Raw genomic sequence first — 26,346 nt, 5'->3', positions numbered from 1 at the left:
TTTAAATGTATTCATTTTATTTCTTGGTTCGATAGTCTATACAGGATTTTTTTTTTTTTAAGGACAAGAAAAGACCCAACTCTATTAATGTACCAGACAGGTGCATTGGGATGTCCTGCAATGAAGGGAAAGGCATATAAAATATAACCAAGTGAAGAGATATAGATGTACAGCATACATAAACCTTAGCTTCAAATCATGTTTACCGCTATTTTTATATTTTCCTCCATAGCAGCTTTAATGGCTTCACAGGATTAGATTTGTATTTTCCAAGTTGAAGCTCACTTGCTTTTATACTTTACAGGTCAGTTTCTTCTGGAAGAAGCTCGCCTCATAGAAGCAGCTGAGATGGCAAAAAAAGCAGCTGAATTGGACAGCACAGAGTTCGATGTGGTCTTCAGTGCTGCCCATATGCTCAGGTTTGTTTTGCTACTATACCTTAGAAGACCAACTTTGTAGCTTTGGGAAGGCAATTAGGTATACTGATTCACCTGTCATACCGCCTTATTCCACATTCTTGAAGTGAATTGTGCTTTTTACCGTGCTAAAATCAGTCAGGTGTATTGTATTCATTAAAGTCCATGCGCACAGTATATGTAGGGCATATAAGCATTCAGAACTCTGAAAAATATTGAGACCCCTTTTCCCATGAAAAGGGAAATTCACGTTCCCTTGTGATTCCCTTCACACTCCCTTCCACAGTCCCATGAATGTGGCATGTGAATTTATTTTATTATGTTTGGTGGTGGAGAGGATTGTCAAATACAAATATACCTAAGGCTTATCAAAGTCTCAAAATGGCCCTGAAACAATATATCTTTGTAGACCTTTTAATACTTCTATTTTCAGAAAGATATCATAAAGGATAATTATAATATTAGCGAAGCAATTAAAAGGCAGATCAACAATTTTTGTTGTGAATATAAAAAGAATGTTTAATGCATCCATAAGTGGTGTTTTAGGTTAAAGGAGTATGTTTTTAAGAAACTCAAATGATTTGAGTTTTTAAAAAGTTTTTTTAAAAGCAGTTTTTTTAAAAAGCAGTATTTGTTCTATTAGCAATATGAATACCCCTTCTCCCACAATCTTACCTGAATTTCACTTAATTAAATCTCTATCTAAATGCTTCATTAGCTGACATTCACACTATGGGCTCTGTGCTTGGTTCTAAGGATAGGTTTATAATCATGTAGATTACTCTCTTACAAGGGAAGAAAAATACCAAAGGAATTCCTTCACATTTGGATGGCTTTAAAACATGGAATTTCAAGAAAAGTAGTTTTGCTTAGTTTTTATTTTGAGATCATTATAGATTTATATACAGTTGTAAGAAATAATATAGAGATCCCCTGTACCATTTATCCAGTTTCCCCAATGGTAATATCATAAAATGATAGTATAATATCAAATGCAGGAAATTGACATTGATACACTCCACTGATCTTACTGAGTTTCTCTAGTTATACTTGTATCCCTGTGTGTATGTGTGTGTGTGTGTGTGTGTGTGTGTGTGTGTTTATTTATTTCTGTGCCTTTTTTTATCACACGTGTACAGGTTTGTGTATCTATCATCATAGTCAAAGTACAGACTATTTCCAATACCTCAAGTATCCCTTGCATTGCCCTTTGAGAACCACTTGGCTTCCTACTTAGCTTTTTATAAGTTTTAAATAAATTCAAAGTCTGAGAGTAAAGAGCGTACTGTGAGGTCTCAGTTGAATGTACTCACTCCACATTTAACATTTAGCATTCCTAAAGCTGGTATCTACAAAGAGAAACCAGTATTCAATCAACTATTGGTATATTTATAAAATAAGCTATAGCCAATCTGCAAGAACCTTCAATGCAAGGATAATTTTTAAAGGACACTTCCATTTGCATGACAAGCTTAGGGCTGTTATAGGGAAGGAACTTGTTCTTCATGAATAAAACACCATGCTTTTAGTCACAATAAACCATTTGCAAGGATGGATATGCACAACTTTCTACGGGCTAATTCATCTTAATCATAATAGATACTTTCATCAGTAAGGCATTTTGCTACATATTAAGTCAGTACCTGAAATTCAAAGTCTACCAATTGAAACCCATTATAAGAACATTACAAAAATAACGTCCTTGTTAAACATATCACCCATAACTTTTCCTTAGTTACCATAGTGCCAGAAACCAGTGGAAAATTTTTGTTATACCTTGGTGATGTAGAAATCTTTAGGATTTATTTTTCAGAACCTTCCTTCTAGCTTTCTGCAGTCTGCATTTCTCATTAAGTTGCAGTCAACACCTTCCTAATATTGATTGCAATTATGGACACAGCAACCTGGCTATAGCCTACCAAGATTGGTGGCAGTCCCCATGAATGTTTTTACTCCATTTTTCTGTTTTTCCCCTTTATCAAATTCAACTATTTCTTGAGTACTTACTGTGCAAACTGAATAGCAGCCTTTTCCCTTATTAATCAAGAGCACTTTGGACTTTGCTGAAAGGAGTAAGAAAGGCTACTGGTTTTGCCTTGAGCAGCATTATCAAAATCCTTAGCTATCAAGATCTTGCTTATTTAATGTTACATGTGACATTTGCTCTGGTAATGCCAAATTATTGTATATTGAGTTTGGTATTAATTCTCGCCTCAGAGCTCTGTTGTTTTGCTAGGTACTTAGGAGACAAAATTGGCAGGGTTTGGTGAAGGAAAAGAGTATAAGGCAGGGTATGAGGGAAAGAGCTGATGTCTCCCTGGTTTGTCTTGGTTGACTGGATTAATGGCTACTGTCCTATCCAAAATCAGCAATTTAGGAAATGTTGTAGTTCAAGGAGTGGTTTGAACACATTAATTTAACTTACCTTTCCTTGGCTAATTCCAGTGAAATTGCCCAAAGAGTCTATTAATGAGGAAAAAATGGCTTATCACAAATCCAAAAAAAAAAAAAAAAGTTATTCCACCGGGATGAGACTAGATTGGGAGAGGGAACGTCCTGGGGCTAACCATCAAGGGACAAATCTTCATCTTATCGGGACCTTCCAGAGGCTTGAAATTCGAGAAATTTCAAACAGACCCATTTCAACTCTCAGTAGTGGATAGTGATCTGTCTGTGTAGAATTAGCACATAGAAAGTTTGAAATCTAGGATTTCAAATTATCAGTTCAGATAAGAATGACAAATCAGATGTATCCAAGTAAAGAGCCCTCATGAAAGCAGTGAGATTTACATTAAACCCAAGAGCCACTTAGGCTATCTATAAATTCCTGCTATTTAGGTGATTCACAAGAACATTATGTGGTATGAAAGAATTAATGCTGTTTACCAAATGTGTAGGCCTTCCACCTTCAATAAACGTAAAAGGATTATACTTTTCTGCTTCTTCCAAGTTGAAGACCTTTATGGATCTTATTTGGGTTGTTGAATGTGTGTGGATATGAATATGTCACTTTTGAGCCAAAGCTGTAAGAGTCCAGGCCCTTCGCTTTTCTGACTTGGAAATTGTGGAAATTGATCCTGAAATGACCAGAGGCGGACAGACCTCCCTACTCACGTGCACTGAATGAGTGAGTGAGAAATAAACTTTGTTGTCTTACTTCACTGAGATTTCAGGTGTGTTTATATTACCACAGTGTCACCTAACCTAGCCTAACCGACACAGAAAATATCTTTGAAAATGAAATAGGTGGTTTGAAAGAGGAACAGTGTGACATTAGAAAAGATTACTGAGAGATTAATAGGATCTCTGAGGTTATAACTGCAGTGGAGGTAATGGATAATTGTTAGACTGATAATTTATTTTATTATTATATTCTAAGTGTTTTTTTTATTTTTGAGAGATAATGAGAGAATGAGAGTGCACAGGAATGTGAGGAGGGGAGGAGCAAGAGAGAGAGGCAGAGAGAGAGAGAATCCCAAGCAGGCTGCATACTACATACTGCATAACAGCAAAGAGCCTGATGCAGGGCTTGAACTCACTAATTGTAAGATCATGACCTGATCTGGGATCAGGAGTCAGATGCTTAGCCAACTGAGCCACCCCAGCATCTGATAGACTGATAATTTAAATAGAAGTTACAGGTATCTTTTCAGAACTTAAATCATAAGTACTAAAGACATCAAAATGGTGACTGAAAGGATAAAAGATTGGAGGGTGGATTGAGAACATTATATACATACTCATAATTACACATATGTTAGTATAATTATATGTAGGGTACAGGTATGTATATATACCATATATAGTGTATATGTGGCATGTATATAGATGTGATACATAGTCTTATTTGTGTATATATAAAGATGATGTATAGTTATATGCCATATATGTGTGTGTGTGTGGTGATGTTTAGCATTTATACATATATGCAGTTTTATTTGGTTTTGTGTATATAAATGTTAACATAAATAGAAAATTTCTGAAGGCGAGCATAGAACACATTAGGCATTATCAACAAACAGAAAATTTCCAAGCTAGGAAGAAGGCCTCTGTCATCGTATTGAAAGCAAAACTGCCGAAAATAGACCTCCTCCTAAGCTTGTCTTCATGTCTGGGTCACACTTTTTAGTTGCATACTGAAGAATTCTCTCTTGCCAGTTTAAGCAGAAGCAGAATTTATTAGGAGAGTATTCTGTAGCCCACAGGCTCTCTCTTGGGCTTGAGATCACTCTACACAGTCAGAAGTAATGCCCAACCAACTAGCTTTCTCTGGGACTCAGCAACTTTTGCAGTCCCAAACTGCACCACCATCACCCACAAGGAACCAAGCAGAGCAAGCCCCACGTTCATTAGATGGTCCTCCTGAGTGCAGCCGCCACCCCGTTAGGCTTATTGCTGACCTTGTTTCTCTTGCAGCTGCATCTGATTGGTGAAACCTGAGTCATGGGTTGGACTCTTGGCTACTAGAGAGTTGGAAGACGAGGCAGTTGGCTTCTGCCTTCTTGGGAAGGTGGGGTCCACATCGTGGCTGATTACCAAATACATTTATAGGGAGGGTGATCACAGATGTCGAGTGGCCTCACATAATGAATATTAACCATATGTGTTGACATTTTTAGTACTTCAAATAAAATGGGAAAAGTACTGGATGCTTTCAGATGAGAGCATTATTAAAAAGGAGATTGGTTATCATCAAAGGAAAATAATCAGAGGAATTTAAAATGCTAGAACTCAGTAGAGTTATATCTAGAGAGTTGTAAGAAGAAAGTATTGAATCAGTTATTCTATTAGGAGCATTTTGTATGAATGAATTTACTCAGTGTTCTCCTAGAACTAGAAGCTAGAGATGGCACAAAGATACTTGGGAGATACTGGGAGGAAGTCCAGAGGCACTAAAAACAAACTTTACCTGATTCACAGCATTCATGGACTCTGGCGGAATTTTTTTGTTTTTTCATCCACTTAACAGGGTAAGGGAAGAACAAAGGTAGCATTTATTTAAGTATGTTCTGTCTGCCTGGTGCTGTATTTTGTGTTTTATATCTGTCACTCTCTTAGTTATAATTGCCCATATGTGAAGTAGACAACAATATTCCCATTTGACTTACGAAGATACTGAGGCTTTAAAACAGCCCATATCTCCCACAGTTGGTAAAGTAAAGCTGGGATTTAAATTTAGTGTATTCTGGCCAAGTATAACGGTTTTTACCATGTCAGGTTAGCTCCCTCATGTCTTTATGACTGGGTGACTATGTAGAGGCTGCGATTCTTGAATTTATTGTTGGAGAAAGGATTTATAGAGTAACAGGTTATCGAATGTGCAAGTCCTAAACAGTAAGACTCTTCCAATATTATTAAATTATCTCCTTATGATAAATTTTAGAAGAGTAGAGTTATAGTCATAGGAGGGAGAACTCCACCTTTGTACTCTCAAAGAGATACTAACTTTTTAGACTGGTACAGTGTCTGACAAAGGACACACTTAAAGCTGCACGAAGCGTGAACTTCTCTTTTTTCCAGGACTAAGGGCCAGGTTGTCGCTGCTCCCTAAGGTAGTAAGGGCCTGCACTGTACTAGCTGGTTCCCATTGCTTCCCTGATTTCTAACGAGCAGAAGGAGTGTTTGAAAAAGAATTGTTGTCTTTAAATTTCTGTACTGGACACAATCTTATATAATTAAATATGTTAAAATTAGAGACTTTAAGTATACTAATTTCTTTATAAATTCCACTAGAAGTGACATAAAATTGAAAAAAAATGTTTATTAATTTATCTTGAGAGAGAAAGAGAGTACGATCAGGGCAAGGGCAGAGAGAGGGGGAGAGAGAGAATCTCAGGAAGGCTCTATGCTATTAGCACAGTGCTAGACACGGGGCTCAATCCCACCAACTGTGATATCAGGACCTGAGCTGAAATCAAGAGCCAGCCACTCAACTGACTGAACCATCTAGGCACCCTTAAAGTGAAATTCTTAAGAAAGAAAGGAACCAAATCAAATTATTTCTCAAAGTGGATTGGAAATGTGTACACACACACACACACACACACACACACACACACATTGGAGATATATTTTTTTCAAAGCTCTCTTAGGCCTTTTGTCTTTAATACTTCCAAAATTACCAAAGACCCCTTGAAAAGTCATTGGATTCTTCAATTATAAATTGTACTTTACTGCCAACTTTTGGTCCAGAGGGGGTTTATTTCAACTAGGTTGTAATGGGTTGTAAGGTCTTTAAAGCAAAGGGCAGTGGCAGATGAGGTTGAAGGTTGCATCTTCCAACCGAGTGCCTCTCCAACATGAATGTGCATGTGAATCACCTGGGGATCTTGTTAAAATGCACGTTCTGATTTAGTATGTTTGTATGGTGCCTGAGGTTTTACACTTCTAACAAGTCCCAGGTGATACTTAAAGATGTTGGTTCTCAGATCACCCCTGCAAGCAAGTTCTATCTTGCCTGTCTTCTTTCCACCCCTCCCAACTCCTTCTCCCCACCCAAGCTTTATGAATTGAACATAAGTAGTTATTTACTATATATGCATATTATAACTGACATTGCCAATAAACATTTCCTCCCTTTTAATATCTCCAGTACATTTTGTTATATAATGTTTTCAGACATAGGCTTAACCTGTCCTTCGCAGCCCTGAAAGATCTGAGGTCATGAAAGAATAAACTCAGACTCTCAAGGGGCATCAAGAAGTTTCTAATTCAGGAATCTTTTGTGAAATTACACCATCAGCCTTGCCTTTTCCTTGATTATTGCTACATGTCTGCTTTACCTCACCATCTTTTATGTTTAGAATCAAGATGGATGTCAACAGATCATGTAGCCTATTTTTGATGTCTTGACAGAGAACTTCATTTAAGGTGATTTGATGGTTATAAGCAATATCTTCCAGGAGTTCTATTAGAAGGATCTTTTCTGCTTCATTGTTTGTATATATGTGTGGCTCTGGTTTTGCCCTTTTAAGATTTTCCACACACTTTTATGTCTTTGTTTACTTCAGTTCTACTTCTATTCCTATTATACAACTTATCAATTACAATTAAAATTTAGTGCTGCTTTGAGTAACTTAAGTCACACTTCAGTTTATCTGTTGGCAAGAACCCAGGAAAACTCAGCTACTGTTTCATTTTACTTTGATGATGTGAGAACAAACAGTTCTCTAGTTTAGAAGGAGAAAGAGTGAGGGGCCTGGGTAGCTTAGTCAGTTAAGGGCCCGACTCTTGGTTTTGGCTCAGGTCATGATCTCATGGTTTGTGGTTTTGAGCCTGCCATCGGACTCTGTGCTGACAGTGTGAAGCCTGCTTGGGATTTCTCTCTCTCTCTCTTCTCTCTCTCTCTCTCTCTCTCTCTCTCTCTCTCTCACCCTCTGCCCCTTCCTGGCTTTCTCTCTCTCTCAAAAAATAAATAAAAATAGGGACGCCTGGGTGGCTCAGTCGGTTAAGTGTCCGACTTGGCTCAGGTCATGATCTCACGGTCAGTGAGTTCGAGCCCCGGGTCGGGCTCTGTGCTGACCGCTCAGAGCCTGGAGCCTGTTTCAGATTCTGTGTCTCCCTCTCTCTGACCCTCCCCCATTCATGCTCTGTCTCTCTCTGTCTCAAAAATAAATAAACGTTAAAATTTTTTTTTTAATTACAAAAAAATAAATAAATAAATAAAAATAAAGATAAGAAAAGAAGATGGAGGAGATGATTCCTCCTCAAATTATCCTTGAGAATAATCACCAAGACTTTAATAAAATATTATCTTTTGTATGAGTCAAACAGTGGTTATTATCCATGTTAAGTAATTTTTAATTTAAAATTGACAGTGCACAGCTACTAATAATCATAGTCTTCTAAATGTTATTAAAGTTTTTTTTATAATTTAAAGGAAGTAATTTTGAATTTAGCAACCTTTAATTTTATAATTCTCACAGAATACATACACATGTAGGCAGTTATAAATGATTCTCTTAATCAGATTCCTTTTAAACATTTCACAGAGTATATTAAGTTGTTATTTCATAACGTAATTGACTCCCAAATTTATTTTATATATCTTTTCTTTTAAGAATATTGGGCCATAGGGGCACCTGGGTGGCTCAGTCATTTGAGCATCTGACTTGATTTCGGCTCAGGTCATGATCTCAGGGTCATGGGATCAAGTCCCGCGTACGGCTCTGTGCTGAACGTGGAACATGCTTAAGTTTCTTTTTCTCTCTTCCTCTCTCTCTCCCCACCTCTACTGCAGCCCCTCTGCCTGGCTTACATGCTCGCTCTCTCTCTCTCTAAAATAAAAAAAATTAAAAATAATAAAAATAATAATATTGGGCCATAAACCTGTGTTCCAAAAGATACTTTTCTATTATAACACTAGGGAGGGGAGTCAGATACATGAAATATCTTTCTATATTGTTTAACAGATACAGGTTTCATAGTCCCATGTACAAAATGGAATTCTTTAGTAATCAAATAATGACATTTGTTTCTGACTTTCATTACTTTTTGTGTTCACTCTGAACCCACCTTTTCACAGATGGCAAAAAAATAAATTTTAAAAGATAGCCCAATCCAGTGAGTTTTTCGGAACTCAAGGTTTACTTCATAGTCCAGTTTACAAATACCATCTAGGCTTTTTTTTTTTTTTTTTTTTTTTTAACTTCCTTAACTTTCCTGGCCCTGAGGGACCACAGATAATATTGAAGAGGGGAAGGGCTCTACATATATGATTGTCAGGAGTTGGCAATGAGATAGGAGCCTCATCTGAATCTCCAGCTGATAAATCTATTATTGGCATAGATGATAAGGGACATAACTTTTCTTATGTTAATGTTAATTCTTAGGAGTGTCATGTTAGATGGGGGTAGTCACCCACTTGGACCCAGTGTAGCTTCCTGGTATGAATGATTTTTATTACTCCTCATGTCATTTCTGGCTTTATAAAGTCTGTTGTGGTTAAAAACTCAAGGATGTGTACATCTGGCCTGGGAGATTTCTTGGGAGAGCCACTGCTTTTCCTCTTTACCTACCTTCTGAGTCTTCTACTTGGACACTTGGGGAACTTCTGATTGCCCTCCATATGTAGTTGTGACCCTTCTCTAAAAATGGGAGATTGTGGGGGTAGGGAAGTGAATATCCAACACAGTTCTCACTTTTCCTCATTCCCCCTTTCTTCGCCTTTCCCCTGTGTTCCTCCTCTTCCCCTTTCTTGAGGTATATGAAGCAAAACAGAACGGTGCATTTCATTCTGTTCTTACAACTATCATGTGCTCCATTTGGTCTGGTGAAGTTCACTTCCATCAGTATGGAAGACGGAGATGGAAGGAAGTAAACCTATAATTGCAAATGTCCTCCGTATTCTCCCCTTTTCAAATCTCATCTCTTACACTTAAATCATGTCTTTTAAACAGTATAATCAAAAAGCATATCTTCTTCCTTTCTTCGTATTTGGTGTAGAAAATTTTGTAGTCACCTGCCACAGAACAATATGTCACATATCATTCTGCTACATATCGGTGTATACAAAGATATCGGCATGATCCCGTGGTTCACATACTTAGCTATAGAATCTATGACTCCCAGATCAGTCACTTACCAGCCATATAACTTTGGGGAAGTTATCGGCTTCTCTAAGCTTCATTTTACACATGTGTAAAATGGGGATTGTAATAGCAGTTACTTCATGGTGGTGTTGGAACTTGGAATAATCAATTCCTGGTATTTTATAAGTGATGCATAGAGGATTTAGAAATTTTCTGTCCTAGAGACAAAACAGTGAAGAAAGAAAGGGTATAGGTATTTAGGAAAAGTTATTCATCAGCTTCTTTAAATAGTTCTATCCTAGCAGTCCTGGCAACCTGGGTTCTGCAGTTAGTCCTAACAATTCAGAGGTTGAGGTTCTTTACAATTCAAGAATCCCCTGAGCAACTAGCAGAAGATTGCTAATTTCCTCAGTTTCAAATGTTGAATAATGATTCAGTAATTTTTGCGATTAAGATTTATTAAGCAGTCCCATGATGTTTCTTGCACAGGTGAGTAAGAAATACAACATATACTGTAGAGTGGACACTGGACAGTTCCTCATGAGTTTTGTCTCTCGTCTAGAGAATAAAACAAGAATATAAGTGAACACACGGTGGGTAGAATTGGCATACTCTTTCCCCTACAGTCCTAGAGTGAAAATTAATTTTCACAGTTATGTGACAAATCTAATAAATTCTATTTTTTTTCTATTTCGTTAGAATATCATCAATTTTACTTATAGCTTAAGAAATTAAGACTCCTAAACTAGATATTTCCTTTGGGAATTAAACTACTAAAGACAATGAAGACTTTAAAAACTAACAACTACTTTTGGGGAAAAAACCTTTTTTTTCCAGTTGTGTTCATTGTTATTTTAAAGGCACATTGTATAGTGAATTCCTCAGTTTCTCCTTATCTACCTGATGAATTTAAATGTCCATAAAGATGAATATTAATGGTTGCTGTACTTCCCATGTTAGACATGTATTGGTCGATTTTGCTTCAAAGTAACTTACTTCTTTGTAGTATTAAGTTACACTAATTTCCTACCTCCCTGCCTTTTATTTTCCTCTGGAGAAAACCCTTCCAGGGCATGACCTAATGAATTCTGGTTCAGATTTCCAAATGAATTTGAACCAAAGTGATTCTATAATTTGGTGGAGCGAGCCTTCATTAAATACCCTAGCAAGGAAATTTTTACTGTTTCATACCAGACTAAAGTACATTTCTTGACATATTGAAATTGAACTTCAACATTTATGAGAATATAAATTGCAACAGCACATTGTAACTGTCATGAGTCCAGTAGAGCCTTAGGTCAAGGGTTTTTACTTTCTCTGTAACCCCATTAAAAATAGCAATGTTTCTAATTATTTTTCCTTTAAAAATTAGAAAAATATGTCCTGGTCTCCAGAGAGATGTTATCTTCAGTTATTCGTATAATTTATATGGTTGCATGGGGTATGTCTTTATAGTTTTTATTTGCACTTGACCAAAGTGCAAATTCAATTTTATAGGCTAATTGAGCCTTCTCTTTTAAAATCTGAATGTGATTTTCTAATTGAGAGCATTAATTTTTGTTTCTGCTCTTTATTCCTGACCTCTTTGCCATCTTCTCACCCCAAAAGCTTCCCCACCCCCAGTCCCACCCGTTTGGGTATTTCTTTATTTTGTATTCAGTATAATTAACATACAGTGTTAATTACCTTCAAGTGTAGGATACAATGATTAAACATTTCTATATATTACTCAGTGTCCTTCAGGGTAAGTGTGCTCTTAATCCCCTTATCTATTTCACCCAACCCCCACCCAGCTTCCCTCTGGCAACCACCAGTTTGTTGTTCTCTGTATTTAAGAGTTTGTGGTGGTGGGGGCCTGGGTGGCTCAGTTGTTTAAGTGTCCCCCTCTCTTGGTTTCAGCTCAGGTCATGATCTCATGTTTCGTGAGTTTGAGCTCCATATCCAGTTCTCCGCTGACAGTGTGGAATATGCTTGGGATTCTGTCTCTCCTTCTCTCTCTGCCCCTCCCCCTGCTCGTACTCTTTCTCTCTCTCTCTCTCTCTCTCAACGTAAATAAATAAACATTTTAAAAAAATGGTCTGTGAGGGGTTGTTTTGCCTTTTTTCTTTGTTTCTAAATTCCATGTATGAGTGAAATCATATGGTATTTATATTTCTCTCTCTGACTTATTTCATTTGGCATTATGCCCTCTAGGTCCATCCATGTTATTGCAAATGGCAAGATCTCATTGTTTTTTTATAGCTGAGTAATATTCCATCGTACTCCGTCAGAAGCTTTTGAACAATTTCAAAAGAGACTACTCTAGTTTTACTTCAGACCCCAAGCCATTGATTACTACTGTTTACATTGTAGGTGTGCTATATGCATCATCTGACGATGAATTTGACATTTGTCTATAGCATCTCTATACTCTTCAAATACAGTCACTGGATTACCACATACCAGCAAGAGCTTGTAGCTCTTATTACTTACCATCTTTGAAGGTTTTCTGAAGCACCATTGCATGATTGAAAAACATGCTACGTTGATGGCTAATTGGCCGAGCTTCCTCAGGACTCTGACACTTGATTTCCCCTCATAACCCGTTGGCTGAGTCTAGGGGTCTGTTTTGAATTGCAAGAATAGACAATGCATAAACTTAGCAGTAACATTCAGTGTATCTTATTGTATAAGTCAACCGCACCACTCCTGGTATTCAGTGTTAGTCAAGATGAACTGGCTATTTGAAGGATGTGGGAACTACAGAACTCTCTATAGGCTGGAGAACATAGCTTGAATCAGCAGGAGACAAGGTAGCCCCAGAAATGTGAAGAAGTAGGACATGCGACAGCGACTGTTTACAGAGGGGGTCTGACCAAGAGATAGCTTATTGCTTCCACGATTGTCAGTGAATTCTAGCCATTCTTTCATCTTCTCTCATTCAAAAATGAAAGTCCCAAGCAAGAACATGCAGTTAGCTGAGACTATGTCATGTGCCCACCCTGGTACAGAGAGGCAGCAGAGGAAGAATCTGAACTTTTTTTTTCTCCTGTAGGCTACACACAATGGATGGTTCCCCTCCTAAACTGGAAACAAAATGGATTTCTGGATAGATACAGACATTTTATTTTAAAAACTTAAGATTTTTCTGGGATATCATGTTGAAAATGGAGACTCCCAACCCTATAACATTATCTGTGTTAGATTAGAAAAGAAGAATAACACTTCTAATCCCTAATATGTAAATTTAAACTAATAATGCCTACTGAGTACATTATGTTGAAATACTATTTATAATGCCTTAAACACAATAAGTACATTGCCTACATTCAATTTAATGTATTGAATTGCTAAAGCAATTTTTTTTGCTAAAGCAACTTAAGGTTTGATTGGTATGATTGTAATATTTTAAAAAATTAATATTGGTATGATTGTAATATTGTAAAAAGTTAATATTTTAAAAAGGTAATGATTCTGTTCACCTCTCTGCAATTTTAAAATAAATGATATAGTTTGATTTTTTTTTTTTTTTTTTAATTTTTAACAGGCAGGCTAGCCTCAACGAAGCAGCCGAGAAGTACTATGATCTGGCAGCCAGACTGAGACCTAATGTAAGTACTTCGCTAATGAGAAACGTTACTCAAAGGGATAGATTCACAGCATGTGATAGCTTTAGATAAAGAAGTCTCCTGATGCTGGGCTTTTTCCTCTCTGGTCCCTTATTCCGAATACCCACTAAATGGCTAATTCAACAATCAAATCTGCCGGTCTCAAGCCTCTTTCTTTTTGCAGAGATACAAATTGCTGTTTTCTGTCTTGTATAAACCACCATACAGTTTTATCATTTGAATACACGTCTTAGTGTTATTAAATACTTGGCATCTGATTGGCTTTAAAATTAGTTCCTTGAAAGTATTTTTGCTGTGGCGTTTAATACCTAAGGACTTCCTAACATCAGAAGCTTTTTTTGATCTTTACATACACTCAAACCTTGAGTCATGCCTCTTTCCTATTCCACGGTCCTCATTTCTAATAACTGTGCTTGTCAACTTTATCAAGTATGTTTTTATTAGAATTTTTCCCTGAGTAGTCACACTTCCATAAAGTGGGATGGATATAAATTAGATCATTACTATTGAAATAGAGTAACCATCTATGAGAAAATAACTGGTTTTATATCTGGCTTCTAAGCCTTTTTTTATTCGCCGCACATCACTGACCTCCGGCGTGTTGCTTTTATTCTCATACACCCTGCTCTGCATCACCCTCCAACATTAAACCTTCTCCCCTTACTCTCCAGATCTAGACTGTCTATTGAGAAATTAATTTTGAAACAGTAATGAAAATGCATGTGTGATGTGACTACAAATAATGGGATAAGTCTCATTTTTATACAGTAACTCATCCGTTGGGCAAACGACTATAGAGTGCCTGCTTTGTGATAGGATACAGAGATTTGATTTCATTCCCTAAAAGACTACATAATGTAGCAGCGAAGACGGAACATAATCAACTAGTTGAAACACAGTGTGGCAATTCCTAAGCAGAGGTATATACAGTCCTGTGGGAGCACAAAAGAGGAGGATTAATGTTCCCTGAATGCTACCCACAGGGGGAGTAGCTTTTTTTTTTTTTTAAGCAGATATAACCACATGCAATCTTAGCCCTCAATGTCCGTGCCCCCAGTTTCATTAATTATGAGGTACTTCAAGAATCAGTGAACTGTTTGCAACAGAAGAAAATAATTCAATAGTTGTAATGGTAAGAACAATAATAGCTGAAATTTATTAAACACTGATTATGTGTCAGGCATCATGTTAAGTACTTCACTGATTTCTCACAACAACCCACAGGTACTTCTGTGGTCCCCGTTCTGCTGGATCTTGGAGAAATTAGTAACTCACTCAGTATCATAACTGGAGAGTGGGATCCCATGATAACCCAGGCCTCTCTGTGCCTAAGAGAATGCTTGCTGGAAAAAATGCAGTTATATCTTAGGAAATGCAAACCAAAAGTCTAGGAAACGAAAAAGAAAAATGATTCCCTCATTTATGTATTTGGTAAATATTTACCGAGTACCTGTTAGTGCCAAGCACTATTCCAGGCACTGAATACACAGCAATGCATAAAACTGACCTGAGTTCCTGTCTGTTAGGAGCTTACAATTTAGTCTGAGGAGATGAAGCAGAAAAACAAGTAAAGTATATATGGCATCAGACAGTGATTAAGTGCTTTAGGAAAAAACGGAGCAAGAAAAGGGGAGTTTGGAGGTACAGGGAGAGATAGGCAGGGGGCATAGCTTTGTGAATGCCTGAGATGGGCCTCTTTTTATAGCATTATTTTTTTTTTAATTTTTTTTATTGTGTATTTATTTTTGAGACATAGAGTGTGAGCATAGAAGGGGCAGAGAAAGAGAGGGAGACACAGAATCCAAAGGTGGCTCCAGGCTCTGAGCTGTCAGCACAGAGCGCTCCGCAGGGCTCAAACTCCTGGAACCTTGAAATCATGACTGAGCCGAAGTCGGCTGCTTAGCCAACTGAGTCACCCAGGTGCTCCTGTATAGCATTTCTAAGGGTTGAATATGAAATCTTTAATTATTATAACTTCAACTGAAGATGAGAATCAAGGGTTTTTTTTTTCTTACCTTTTTTTTTGTTCCCTTCACAATGGTTAATATAAGGCCCACAATATACATAAAAATGGTGATGTTAAGTTCAACTTTTACTCACTGAGTATCAGTCACTTGAGTATCACTTTTATTTTTGCTAAGTAGTTGATCAGATGGTCTTCTTCAGCACATTATAATGGATTAATGAGAAAAGAGCTATCTGAGCTATTTGACCTGACCTAAAAAAATGAAAAAGATGCTGAGGCATTCCAGATTTAAGCCAGACTCATGAGCTTGTTTATTTTAAATGGCCAGCCAAATCATAAAATCAATATTTAATCTCCCAACGTAAAGCCATTTTTTTCTGAAACCCCAAAAAGTTTCTTCATAAACATGCCTCGGAAAAAAATGCATTTATTCAAATTCTACTTCCTTTATCTGGTAGCAATAAATTAAGTATTTTATGGATTCGGATAGAATAGGAAGTTCAAATTTAACAATAAGTAAATGATGTTACAGTTGTGGGTCAACAGATGTGGTCTTTCCCTAATCTGTTTTATGAATTGTGTTTTGGTTTTCTGTATGTAATCTAGGTAAGTAAGTTGCCACCATGGCAAGACTGATAAAATAAAGACATTGGCAGTAATATATAAGTTTGTGTTCTGAACCACGGAGACCTATTTAAAACAATAGTCCATATAGTGATTTATTAGTGGTTAGCATCTGATCCAAATTAAAGCATCCATCGAACATTTATCTTGATCATAGCTGTTATTCTCTTTGTCCTGAAAACATTCTATGTTATTTCTGTGCTTTAACTTAATAAATTTCAGTTCCCTGCTTGGAAGAGGACACAGAAAACAGACCTCCATTCCCCTTCTCTCTAAGTAGTTTCACTGTCTTTTCTATTTTTCTTGTCTACACAGTAATCTAATCTTATTTTTCAAAGGGCATTTTCTTCTGTTGTTAGAACGTCCAACTATAACAATCAGTAGCTCTATGTGGGGGACCGTTGGCAATGCTCATGTCAGATCATGATTGTACACAGTAAAATATGTGGCTGCAACCTTGTGTCCTGCCACTTACTATCACCATCTTAACAATATTGTTATTTGTGGCATGTATTTCTCTCTTAATAAAATACCTATTCCATTTTTTCAGTATGTCCCATGATGAATTTCTTTATTCCTTTCTATTCTACAAAAGCCATATGTTTTTTCATGCAATTTGCTTTAAAACTGTCAACTGACTTCTTGGGATATTTTATGTACAAAGAATTCCAGTGAACAAATGCTAAACTAATGAAAGTCTAAATTAGTGGGCACACATAATTTTAAGTGTTAGATTATGATATTGTCTCTTTACAGGGGTATTCAGTATATTGTCATTTACTGAAGTATACAGTTACATTTTATTACCAAAATGGGACCATTAAATTTTTTAATTCTATTTATTTGATTTTTGGGGGAGGTAGGAGGGAATACTCTAATCTTAAATGTCATACTACATTAAAACATTTTTATAATGGGAAAACTCTTTACCACAATTGCCACTTTAAGTTTTTCCACTCTTAGTTTTTCATTTGTGTAAATAAAACTGATCTCTCTGTCGAGGTTACTTTAAAAAGACAACACTCTTTATCTTCTCTCACTTATGCACATTAAAAAATGCTGACTCTTGAGGACTAGAGGGAACATTTAAATGAAATAGTTTTGTTCCTCCTGTGGGAATTAAGCCAAATTCTGCATTAACTTATGGATTTTTAATTTTTTTTCTAATGTGAAGAATGGGGAATTTGCATAATACAAAGTCACCTACTTGTACTTGGCTTTTAGCAAACTCTAGAAGCTAGAAAGAGGTAACTATTAATGATCATGTCTAAAAATCTTGTATTTTTCTGGATGTAATTGTTTGCAATCTGAATTCATTTAATTTATTTTTTTTTTATCAAGTGCCAGATTTGTGAAAGACTCTATGCCAAGTGCAGTGGGATTTCAGTTATGAAAAATTAACCCTGACCTGGAGAAATGTACTATCTCATGTGAGGAGGCAATGGAGGAAAGAATACTTAGATTCATATCCCCACAATTCAGGGCAGTAAATAATGCTGCATAATACGTACTTTGTGAATGCTGTAAGGTAGTGCTAGAAAAGTATTCAGGAGAGAGAATCACTTTCAGCTGAACCCTGGAAGGCACTGAGTCCGAGTAGGAAACTTAGATAATCATGAAATGATAGGATGTTTATAGGCAAAGATTTTAGAAGGAGGAGGAGAAAAGAGAATTCTGGCAGGTAGGGACATATACATGAATAAGGACATGGAGCTGAGAAAATGAATGAAGCACAAGAAATAGTAAGCAGATATAGTTTATATATTGGCCAGGGTTGGGGGCAGAGAGGAAGAATAGGGGAAGATAGAACTGGAAATGAAAATAAAACCAGATGAAAGGCATTGAATGCCATACCAAGAATTAGGAGTTTGTATTCCAGAAGTATGTTGAACAGGATGACATAATGAAAGTGATAAGTTAGGATGGCCATTTATATGATGTAATGAAGAATGTGGGTTGCATTTGGAAAAGTAGAGTTGAAAGATGCCATCTTGGGCAAACCAATAAAAAAAAGTCATTGTAATAGTTTAAGCAGAAGGTATAATCCAAAAGTACAGAAACATAGTGGAATGGAAAAGAATATGCAGGGGAAATAAGTAGATTATTTGATGGGATGTGAGTAGGAAAATTAGTTGGCCCAATGAATGTTCCAAAATTTCGAATATAGGTAACTTGGAAGAAGGAAAAAGAAATACCCTGAACAGAACTGTGGCAGTTGGAGGAGTATGTTTATTTCAAGACAAAAAGGTTAAGTTTGGACCCAGCAGATTCTGAGTAAGAAGTAGGATATTATATTTGTCCATGGGACATTCCTATCAAGTAGGCAGTTGGAGGAAAGGCCCCAGTTAGGATTAGAGATGTGGGAGTTGTTTGCAGAAAGGAGATAGTGCCACAGCAGTAGTTAAGATCACTGAGGGAAAGCTGTACAAAGGTAGAGAAGAGAGACAATTTCAAATCCCTGGGAATGTCTACATTTGGAATGCAGGATAAGGAAGACATGAGACAGTGACAGAACATAGAAATCAGTATTAATGAGCAATTTTCAGTGCTGCTAAAGGTAAAGGAAAACAGACTAAGAATGTCCACTGATAATCAGAGAATAAGATGCCATTGGCCACCTGGTACAGTTTTGTGACGGTGATGTGGGCAGAAGTTTGTAATGTGTTAAGGAAATGGAGAATTGGAAACAGAGAGTGTAAAATTATTCTGTAAGTTTGCAGGTAAATCAAAGAGACAGGGAAATACCAAAAATTGTCAAGTATATGTTTATTAAATATTAAAGGCAGGTGTTGAGATGTGTGTGTGTTTAAATATTAGAGATTAAAAATGTGTCCAAGTACAGGATAGAGAAAAGGAAATACCAAAGATCCTCAAAGATCATTTTCTCCCCAGGGACTGAAGAACAGAAAGTAGACTGAAGATATAAAAGGGGGAAAAAATTAGAAAAAGAGGAAGCATAAGCTTAGGTGGTAAATTACTTATATCAGTTATTTGCTTGTCTGCTGATCCTGTGGAAAGAGAATGTGAGGTCAAAGACCTGTGGATGGCTGGTGTGCTGAGATGCACAGTAGGTAGTAATTGATATAGGTCTGACATATCAATATGTGATAAATGCTAACAGAATAATAGTTTTGTAAGATATGTCATTAAGCCATTTATTTTGTGATAATTTTAAATAAAGTTCTCAAATAACTGGGAGATTACTTCTCATTTTGATTCAACCTCTCCAACTTTTATGCTAGATGTTGTATTCATTCTTTATCTAACATGTATAATATTTTATAAATGTTCTATCATGTGCAGTTATTATATATGAATTAAAGGGGAATCTGTTCCAAGGATCAGATTATCCAGTAGAAAATTACATATGTACATTATACTTTTCCTAGGCATCTAGAACATAAATTATTTCAAAGCATTATTATAAAATCAAAGCCAATGTTATCCATTTGGGCTCTTTAGCAATGATTATATGTCAAGAGATAAAATGAGAAATATGAAACTCAAATAAATGAGCTTCCTACATAAGAGAGTTGCAGTTGTGTTATAAGATGGCCAACATATTCTACAATGTATTACTTTCAATTTGGACTACCCTTTTTATGGTAAACCTGGTGGGGCAGGAGGGGAGGGTAAGAGGAGATGGCTATTCAGTAAAAATAACCACTAAGGCTGGGATTGGGGGGGCAGGTGAAGAATTAATTGTTTGGACTGTACTGATGGAAGAGATAGAAAATATTTCGAGTTACAGTTGTTTATTGATGGAAAAGATATTCTTCCACCCTAATTAGAACAAAAGACCATGAAATTAAGTTAAACAGGACAGATTCAGGTTTGACCATATAAGGGATTTTGGGGGGAGGAAAGTACTGAGATTGTCATTTTGTTGGGGGGAAAAGGGGTGGGGGTTTTAATAATAATTTGTGAAGCAGTTAAACCACATTTCTGCTTGTAAATGGAGGAAGAACCATATGGCTTCTTCCAAAAGTTTCCACAAGCTTCTGTGATGTGGTAAAATTATATACCATGTGTCTCTTGACTTCCAGACATTAATAATATGTGGATCCCAGAATCACCAGATTGACTTCATGAGTAAAATGTGTTTTTATATTGCACATATATTTCCCACTCTCACTAGTTATTTGAGCTTCAACTGCATCTCTATATTTATAGTTAGAAAATGGAATGAGGTAAGTTAACAAATCCAAAATAAACTGGTTTCAATCAAGAGAGAAATTGCCATTAGTTTCCCCCCACATTTTACCTGGTTTTATTAAATGGGCCCAGAGATATCACCGAAATGAGACTGTTGTTTATTCACAGGTACGCAATTAAGTCAACAAACACTCTGCTTCAGTTCATAAACAGGCTTCATCACATTGATATGTATATTTATGCACACATTGGGAGAAAAAAGACATCTAAATCTTGTCTAATTTCAGCAAGATAGATGCTCACTTTCCCTGATAGCTTCAGTTACACCAGGATCAGTTTTAGTCTTGTCCCACCCATATCTGTCTTCAGACTCCTTTCCACTGTAGATCTTCTTCCCAAATTATTTAGACAGTGCAGCTCTTTTCACTTCACAAGTTACAAAGTCTAGTTTTTGGTGCATTTACCTCTCTCTGCTTACATTGTAGTTTGTTTTTTATACTTATATTTTGAGTCTATTAGATAAACCAGAAAGAAATGTATTTCTGAAGTTGTTGCTATTTTTTTTCTGTTCATTATCTTATATAAATCTTCATGCTTAGAAGACAAAGATGGTTGGTTACAATCCACTTGTTTATTAACTGTTGGTATGGGGTAGTTTTCACCTGGGTCACGTAGTTGGGCTAACGTAAGATGTATTTACATGTTTTCCATACTTGGGCATTGTTATTCATCACAGTCATTACTTTTTGAATGTGCGTATATGCACTATGTGTGTGTTTCAGAATCACAACCAGAAAAGGACGGGCTAGGGGGGAAGTGTGAGGCATGGGCAGGAACTTAAGTGGCTCTTGGCTATGAAGAAAATCAGCTGAGTACTTTAGGTTGAGGAACATCAAAACCTTTGGGAAATTCCACTTAATTATGTTCTCTGATTCCAAGCATGTTTATTTTTACTCACATTTCTTTGTGGGGGTCTCCTTTGCATGGATTTATAACTATAATTATTTGAATTGTGGGACCACACACTAAAATTGAATTTAGTTCCTTCTCCTCCAGAGTAACTGGATTCCTGGGGTTTTGGGAGAAAACTCAGGTAATCTAACCACACTGGCCCATATTCCTACCTGGGAGTATCAGCTAGGTGGGCTAGGAGGTACCACCATCAGAAGGTTGTGCCCTTCCCCCACCCCACTCACCACATTCTTCATATCCCCTTTGGTTATTTCAACAGCTCGTTTCCCCCATTTGTATTATCCTTTTAGGCATTTATGTTTCTGATCCTTGGCTGGTCCTATGGGGCTAAGTTTTTCTAAATATAAACTGAAACATTAACCAAAAGATATGTGTATGAATCTTTATTACCTCCCTCTAATAATGTTCCTGTAACATTGTACCTCTTTTTTTTGTTTGTTTGTTTCCTTATTTTCCCCCTACTCCTAACTCCTTGATATCTGTCGGAACCCTGTCTTATATATCTGCAGGTAAAATTATATTATACTTTACTTTAAAGATAAGTAAAAGTTGGGCAGATCCTGAAAAATTAGTGAATTGGTAGATTGATTTCTCCTAAAAGTTCTGTGTCCTTGTTCAAGAAAAAAAATTACTGATACTTTTTAAAAAGGTAAACAAGACTAGGACTCTTTGATTCGTGCCAAGACTATCACAATGAGGGCAGGGAGAGATCACGTTCCACCTCAAATACAGTAAAGACACAGGATTTATAGCCAACAAACATGGGTGATAAAGAACTTGATCAGGTATCAAGGGTGGGAAGATTCTCTCTACATGAATTTAGGAGGACTTGTGCTATGGCTGGGCTAGGCAAGCCTCAGACAAGGCCCAAGGATGAGGCCTAGTCAAAAAGAGGGCTCAGAGGAGCCTGTTTTGGTCAAGGAGAGATGTTTTCATCGTGGATAACATTATTCTCCCAGACCGAGCTGTATAAATGCTAAATTTCCTATCATTGGATAATATCAGAATCAAGATTTTCTCTTTGTCACTTGAGTAGAATTTATTTAAACATCTTGCTGTAACATAATCTTTGCTAAGAAGCGCTGGAATAGAGCTGAAAAGATTGACATCTTTAAGAGGAGGGAAAATGTGTATGCTACACAGTTTTTCAGTCTTTGTCTTATAATCAACTGTTATTTCCTTGAATATCAAGTGCCAACAAATGGTTACTGTGATACTTAAGAGTTTTAGAAGCTATCCTGAACCTGCATTGTGGTTACATCAAAAATTAAAATTGTAGAGAATAGGAATTTGTATTTGACCAACTCTCATTGTTCCTGTCTGGTTTTCATCTCCACTTTTGTTTTCACTTTCTTAAATGATCTCCACTGAAATAACACCCAGAAATGCAACTTTGCAGCGTATGCACATTTTCTCTTTGAAGAGTAAAGGGCAAGTTAAAGAGGGCAAATATGATGTCATTAGAGATCTCATGACAAGAAGGAGTTTGAAATGGTCACTCAGTGATTAAATTGGTTTCATCTGAAAAGTAACTTGCTCAGTTTAGAAATGCTGAATTTTAAAGAGAAGCAATTTTGAAAATATTTGTTAGAATGATTTACCAAATAATACATATGAGCTACTTCTAATAATTCATAACTAAAAAAAAAACAAATTCAGTGCTTAAATTACAGGCAGAAATAATCAACCGTGTTTTTGAAAGTGTGGTATGACAGATGTCAACAAGTTCTAGAATGGATGTGAAACATTATTACTACTACTGTCCTTTTTTTTTTCTTATTGCTCAATTAAAGCAGTGTATCCTTATCTACTTAAGTATTTGATCAAAAAAGAGAAAGCTGAGGGGTGCCTGGGTAGGTTAAGCATCTGGCTCTTGATTTCAGCTCAGGTCATGATCTCGCAGTCATGAGATCGAGCCTACTTTGGGCTCTGCACTGAGAGAGGAGCCTTCTTGGGATTCTCTTTCTCCCTCTCTCCCTCGGCCCCTTTTCTGCTCATGCTCGCTCGTTCTCCCTCTCTCTCTCAAAATAAACATTAGAAAAAGAGACAGCTGAATCTTCTCTATGGAATCTATTCTTGTGCTAGGTTATTTCTTGATTCCATGTATAATTTTCATTGGTTGTTTATATAAGAATACTAACAAACCCACTAAAACACCTGAGAATCCTCAACATATATTATAACTTAGTTTCCTGTGAGACAAATTATTTCTCTTAAATATATATAGTGCATTTTCCACTATAATTCCATAAACCAATGATTTTTTTTCTCTTTTTCTTAACAAGATTCAGCTACCTGTTAGCAAGATATCAGCACTGGCTGTGCTTTCACTTGTAACCACAACTATGCCATCAAACTATCAGCAAATCAGACCTGCAGTAGTAACCGAATCCATAATATGCATTGATATATCTTCATCCATGATTAGTTGCATTATTAAAATGATACCAGACATTAAAAAAAAAAAAAAAACTACTTGGAAAAATAACAGTATGAAACTAATAAAAGGCCATAGGATTTTTAACATACATTTCTGTAGGTCACTCTACTTAAATTCTAAATACATGGATATCTATTTTAATTTAATTTTCTGATGGAAAAAGAGATTTATATTAAGAATTTATAACTTCTTGGGGCACCTGGGTGGCTCAGTCAGTTAATCATCAGATTCTTGATTTTGGCTCAGGTCATGATCTCCCTGTCAGCATGGAGCCTGCTAGGGATTCTCTCTCTCCCCCTCTCTCCCTGCCCCTCCCCCACTCACATGCACACATGTGTACCCTCTCTCTCTCTCTCTCTCTCTCTCTAAAATATACTTAAATAATTTATAACTTCTCACCTATAATTAGTTACTTGTCGCCACTTTAATATCTCATGTTTTTAAATAGAATTGATTGTCAAATTGGCTAACATACAGTGTGTAAAGTGTGCTCTTGGTTTTTGGGGTAGATTCCCGTGGTTCATTGCTTACATACAACACCCAGTGCTCATCGCAACAAGTGCCCTCCTCGATGCACATCACCCATTTTCCCCTCTCCCCTACCCCCCATCAACCCTCAGTTTGTTCTCTGTATTTATTAAGAGTCTCTTATGGTTTGCCTCCCTCCCTCTCTGTTTGTAACTATTTTTTTTCTCTTCCCGTCTCCCATGGTGTTCTGTTAAGTTTCTTAAGATCCACATATGAGTGAAAACATACGATATCTGTCCTTCTCTGACTGACTTATTTCACTCAGCATAATATAACATTATTAGGCTTGTATTGAGAGCAATAGATTCCACAGGTCTTGAGGATGGAATTATTTTGCTACCCAAGGAGAATTAAGCACTTTAGTCAGTCTTGGAAATCTTTACTGTAGACGTGTGTACGCTGAGTTTTCTCTTCATTAAATAATATGACACTATCATTTTATTTTATGGTATGCTGATTGACGCAGTAGTTCCCAATATTTCTTGTTTCTAGGGAACTTTTGTGGACAGCAGATGATGGATTATACCCTAAGCACTATACTATCCTATCATTGCTTTAAACCTATTATTTACATTTGAATGTGTATAAACTGCCTCTCTGTGTTTGGAAATTAAGAACTTTTTTAATTCACACCTAATAATGTAAAAAAAAAATAGCATTCACCTAAGGGGAATAATAATATTGACAAGTTTAAAAGTTGATAAACAGCTTTTATAGGTCCATATTTCCAAGTGTATATCTATTATGAATTAGTGGAAAGTTTGTCTTTATAACTTGTAGAAGAATAAACATGATAATATTGGACACCAGAAAATTATCTTTTTCAAAAATAGGAAATATAAGCCTTACAACATTCAAAGTTAAGTTCTACTGCATTTTTACAGATGGGGATACCAAGGCAGGATAACTTGTCCAGTATGTCATGGCTAGTCATAGAGCCAGAATACAAAGCCAGACAGTCTGGCTTCAGAATCTGTGTTCTTAACTTTCTGCTTTTTGTATAAGATTGCCTACCAAAAATTCAATAATGATCACAAATAAAATCCTAGACACTGAAATCAGAGGACAGTTCTTATTTAAAAGGTGGTGATTCAAATTGTCTAGAATATTTGTATGTTAATCATTTTGAGGAGAAATGCTGTTTGGCAAAATTGGCAAATTCTTAAGGTTAATTCACAGACCCTTGAACATATGCTTATATCCACCACACTTCACAGTCTCTATAGATCCCAGTTGGAGAATCACTGGAGAAGTGACATGGTAGAGATTTTAAATGTAGAGAAGCAGAGTGCCTGTTTTAAGTCAGTTTCTAAAATAGGCTCCAGGAGTATAATGAGAAACAAAGATGTTGTGATCCCTGCCCTCTCAGAGATAATAACAGATGTAGGCTTAGCATTTTATTGTTCCTTAATTTTTTCATGAGAGGTTTATCTAGGTTATGAGGCTTGAAAGTTTGCATCTTCTACAGATTATACAACAGTACCTACAAACACATGGACTCAATCACCTTGTCATGTTGTGTGTTCAGAGCCCATTTAGGGACTTCAAGAAACATAGCAAACAAATTACTATTTTGTATTGCTTGAAATGTATTGATCACTTTGCCCTTGACTGCCTTGACTCATACAATCACAGTAAATATGCTGCTCATTTTCTCGTCAAGAAAATTTACTTCCTTTTCTTAATAAGCCCTGAGAAAAACTGAAGCAAGCAGAATGATTTCATGAAATGTTGCTTTAATATTTGGAAGGCCAGACACTTTGGATAATAGGTTCTTACTTACCTGGCAGTTTCTTGGGAAGTTTTGCTATTACTGAATTTGATTTTGAAATGACAGTGGTAGTAGAATAACAGAGGTGCATCATATCAGATTTGATTTTATTTCTACTACTATATGTTTATTATGATCTGTAGATATATTTGAGAAAAAGTTTATATATTAAGGTTTTATTGTGATTTCATGTCTAGTACAGGATGTTTGAATACAGTACAAAATGTTTAAATGCATAGGAATCTAAAATTTCCCTACACATCAATAAAGCAATATATATATATATATATTTTTAAATAGTCCTTGAAAAGAAAAAAAAATAACATACCTAGAAAT

General features: G+C 36.3%; 1 protein-coding gene across 1 annotated transcript in view; it reads left to right on the top strand.

Annotated features, from left to right (window-relative positions):
* The window catches only part of TMTC2 (transmembrane O-mannosyltransferase targeting cadherins 2), a 402,871-nt gene that overhangs the window by 332,312 nt on the left and 44,213 nt on the right, over positions 1-26,346 (top strand). The window contains exons 10-11 of the mRNA XM_058741891.1: positions 305-419; positions 13,473-13,536. Of these exons, the coding sequence (XP_058597874.1) occupies positions 305-419; positions 13,473-13,536 (179 nt within the window). The remainder of the gene's footprint in view (positions 1-304; positions 420-13,472; positions 13,537-26,346) is intronic.

The sequence above is a fragment of the Neofelis nebulosa genome, chromosome 8 (assembly GCF_028018385.1).
Source record: "Neofelis nebulosa isolate mNeoNeb1 chromosome 8, mNeoNeb1.pri, whole genome shotgun sequence".
Lineage (NCBI taxonomy): Eukaryota > Metazoa > Chordata > Mammalia > Carnivora > Felidae > Neofelis > Neofelis nebulosa.
This window is presented reverse-complemented; position numbering and strand designations above follow the sequence as displayed.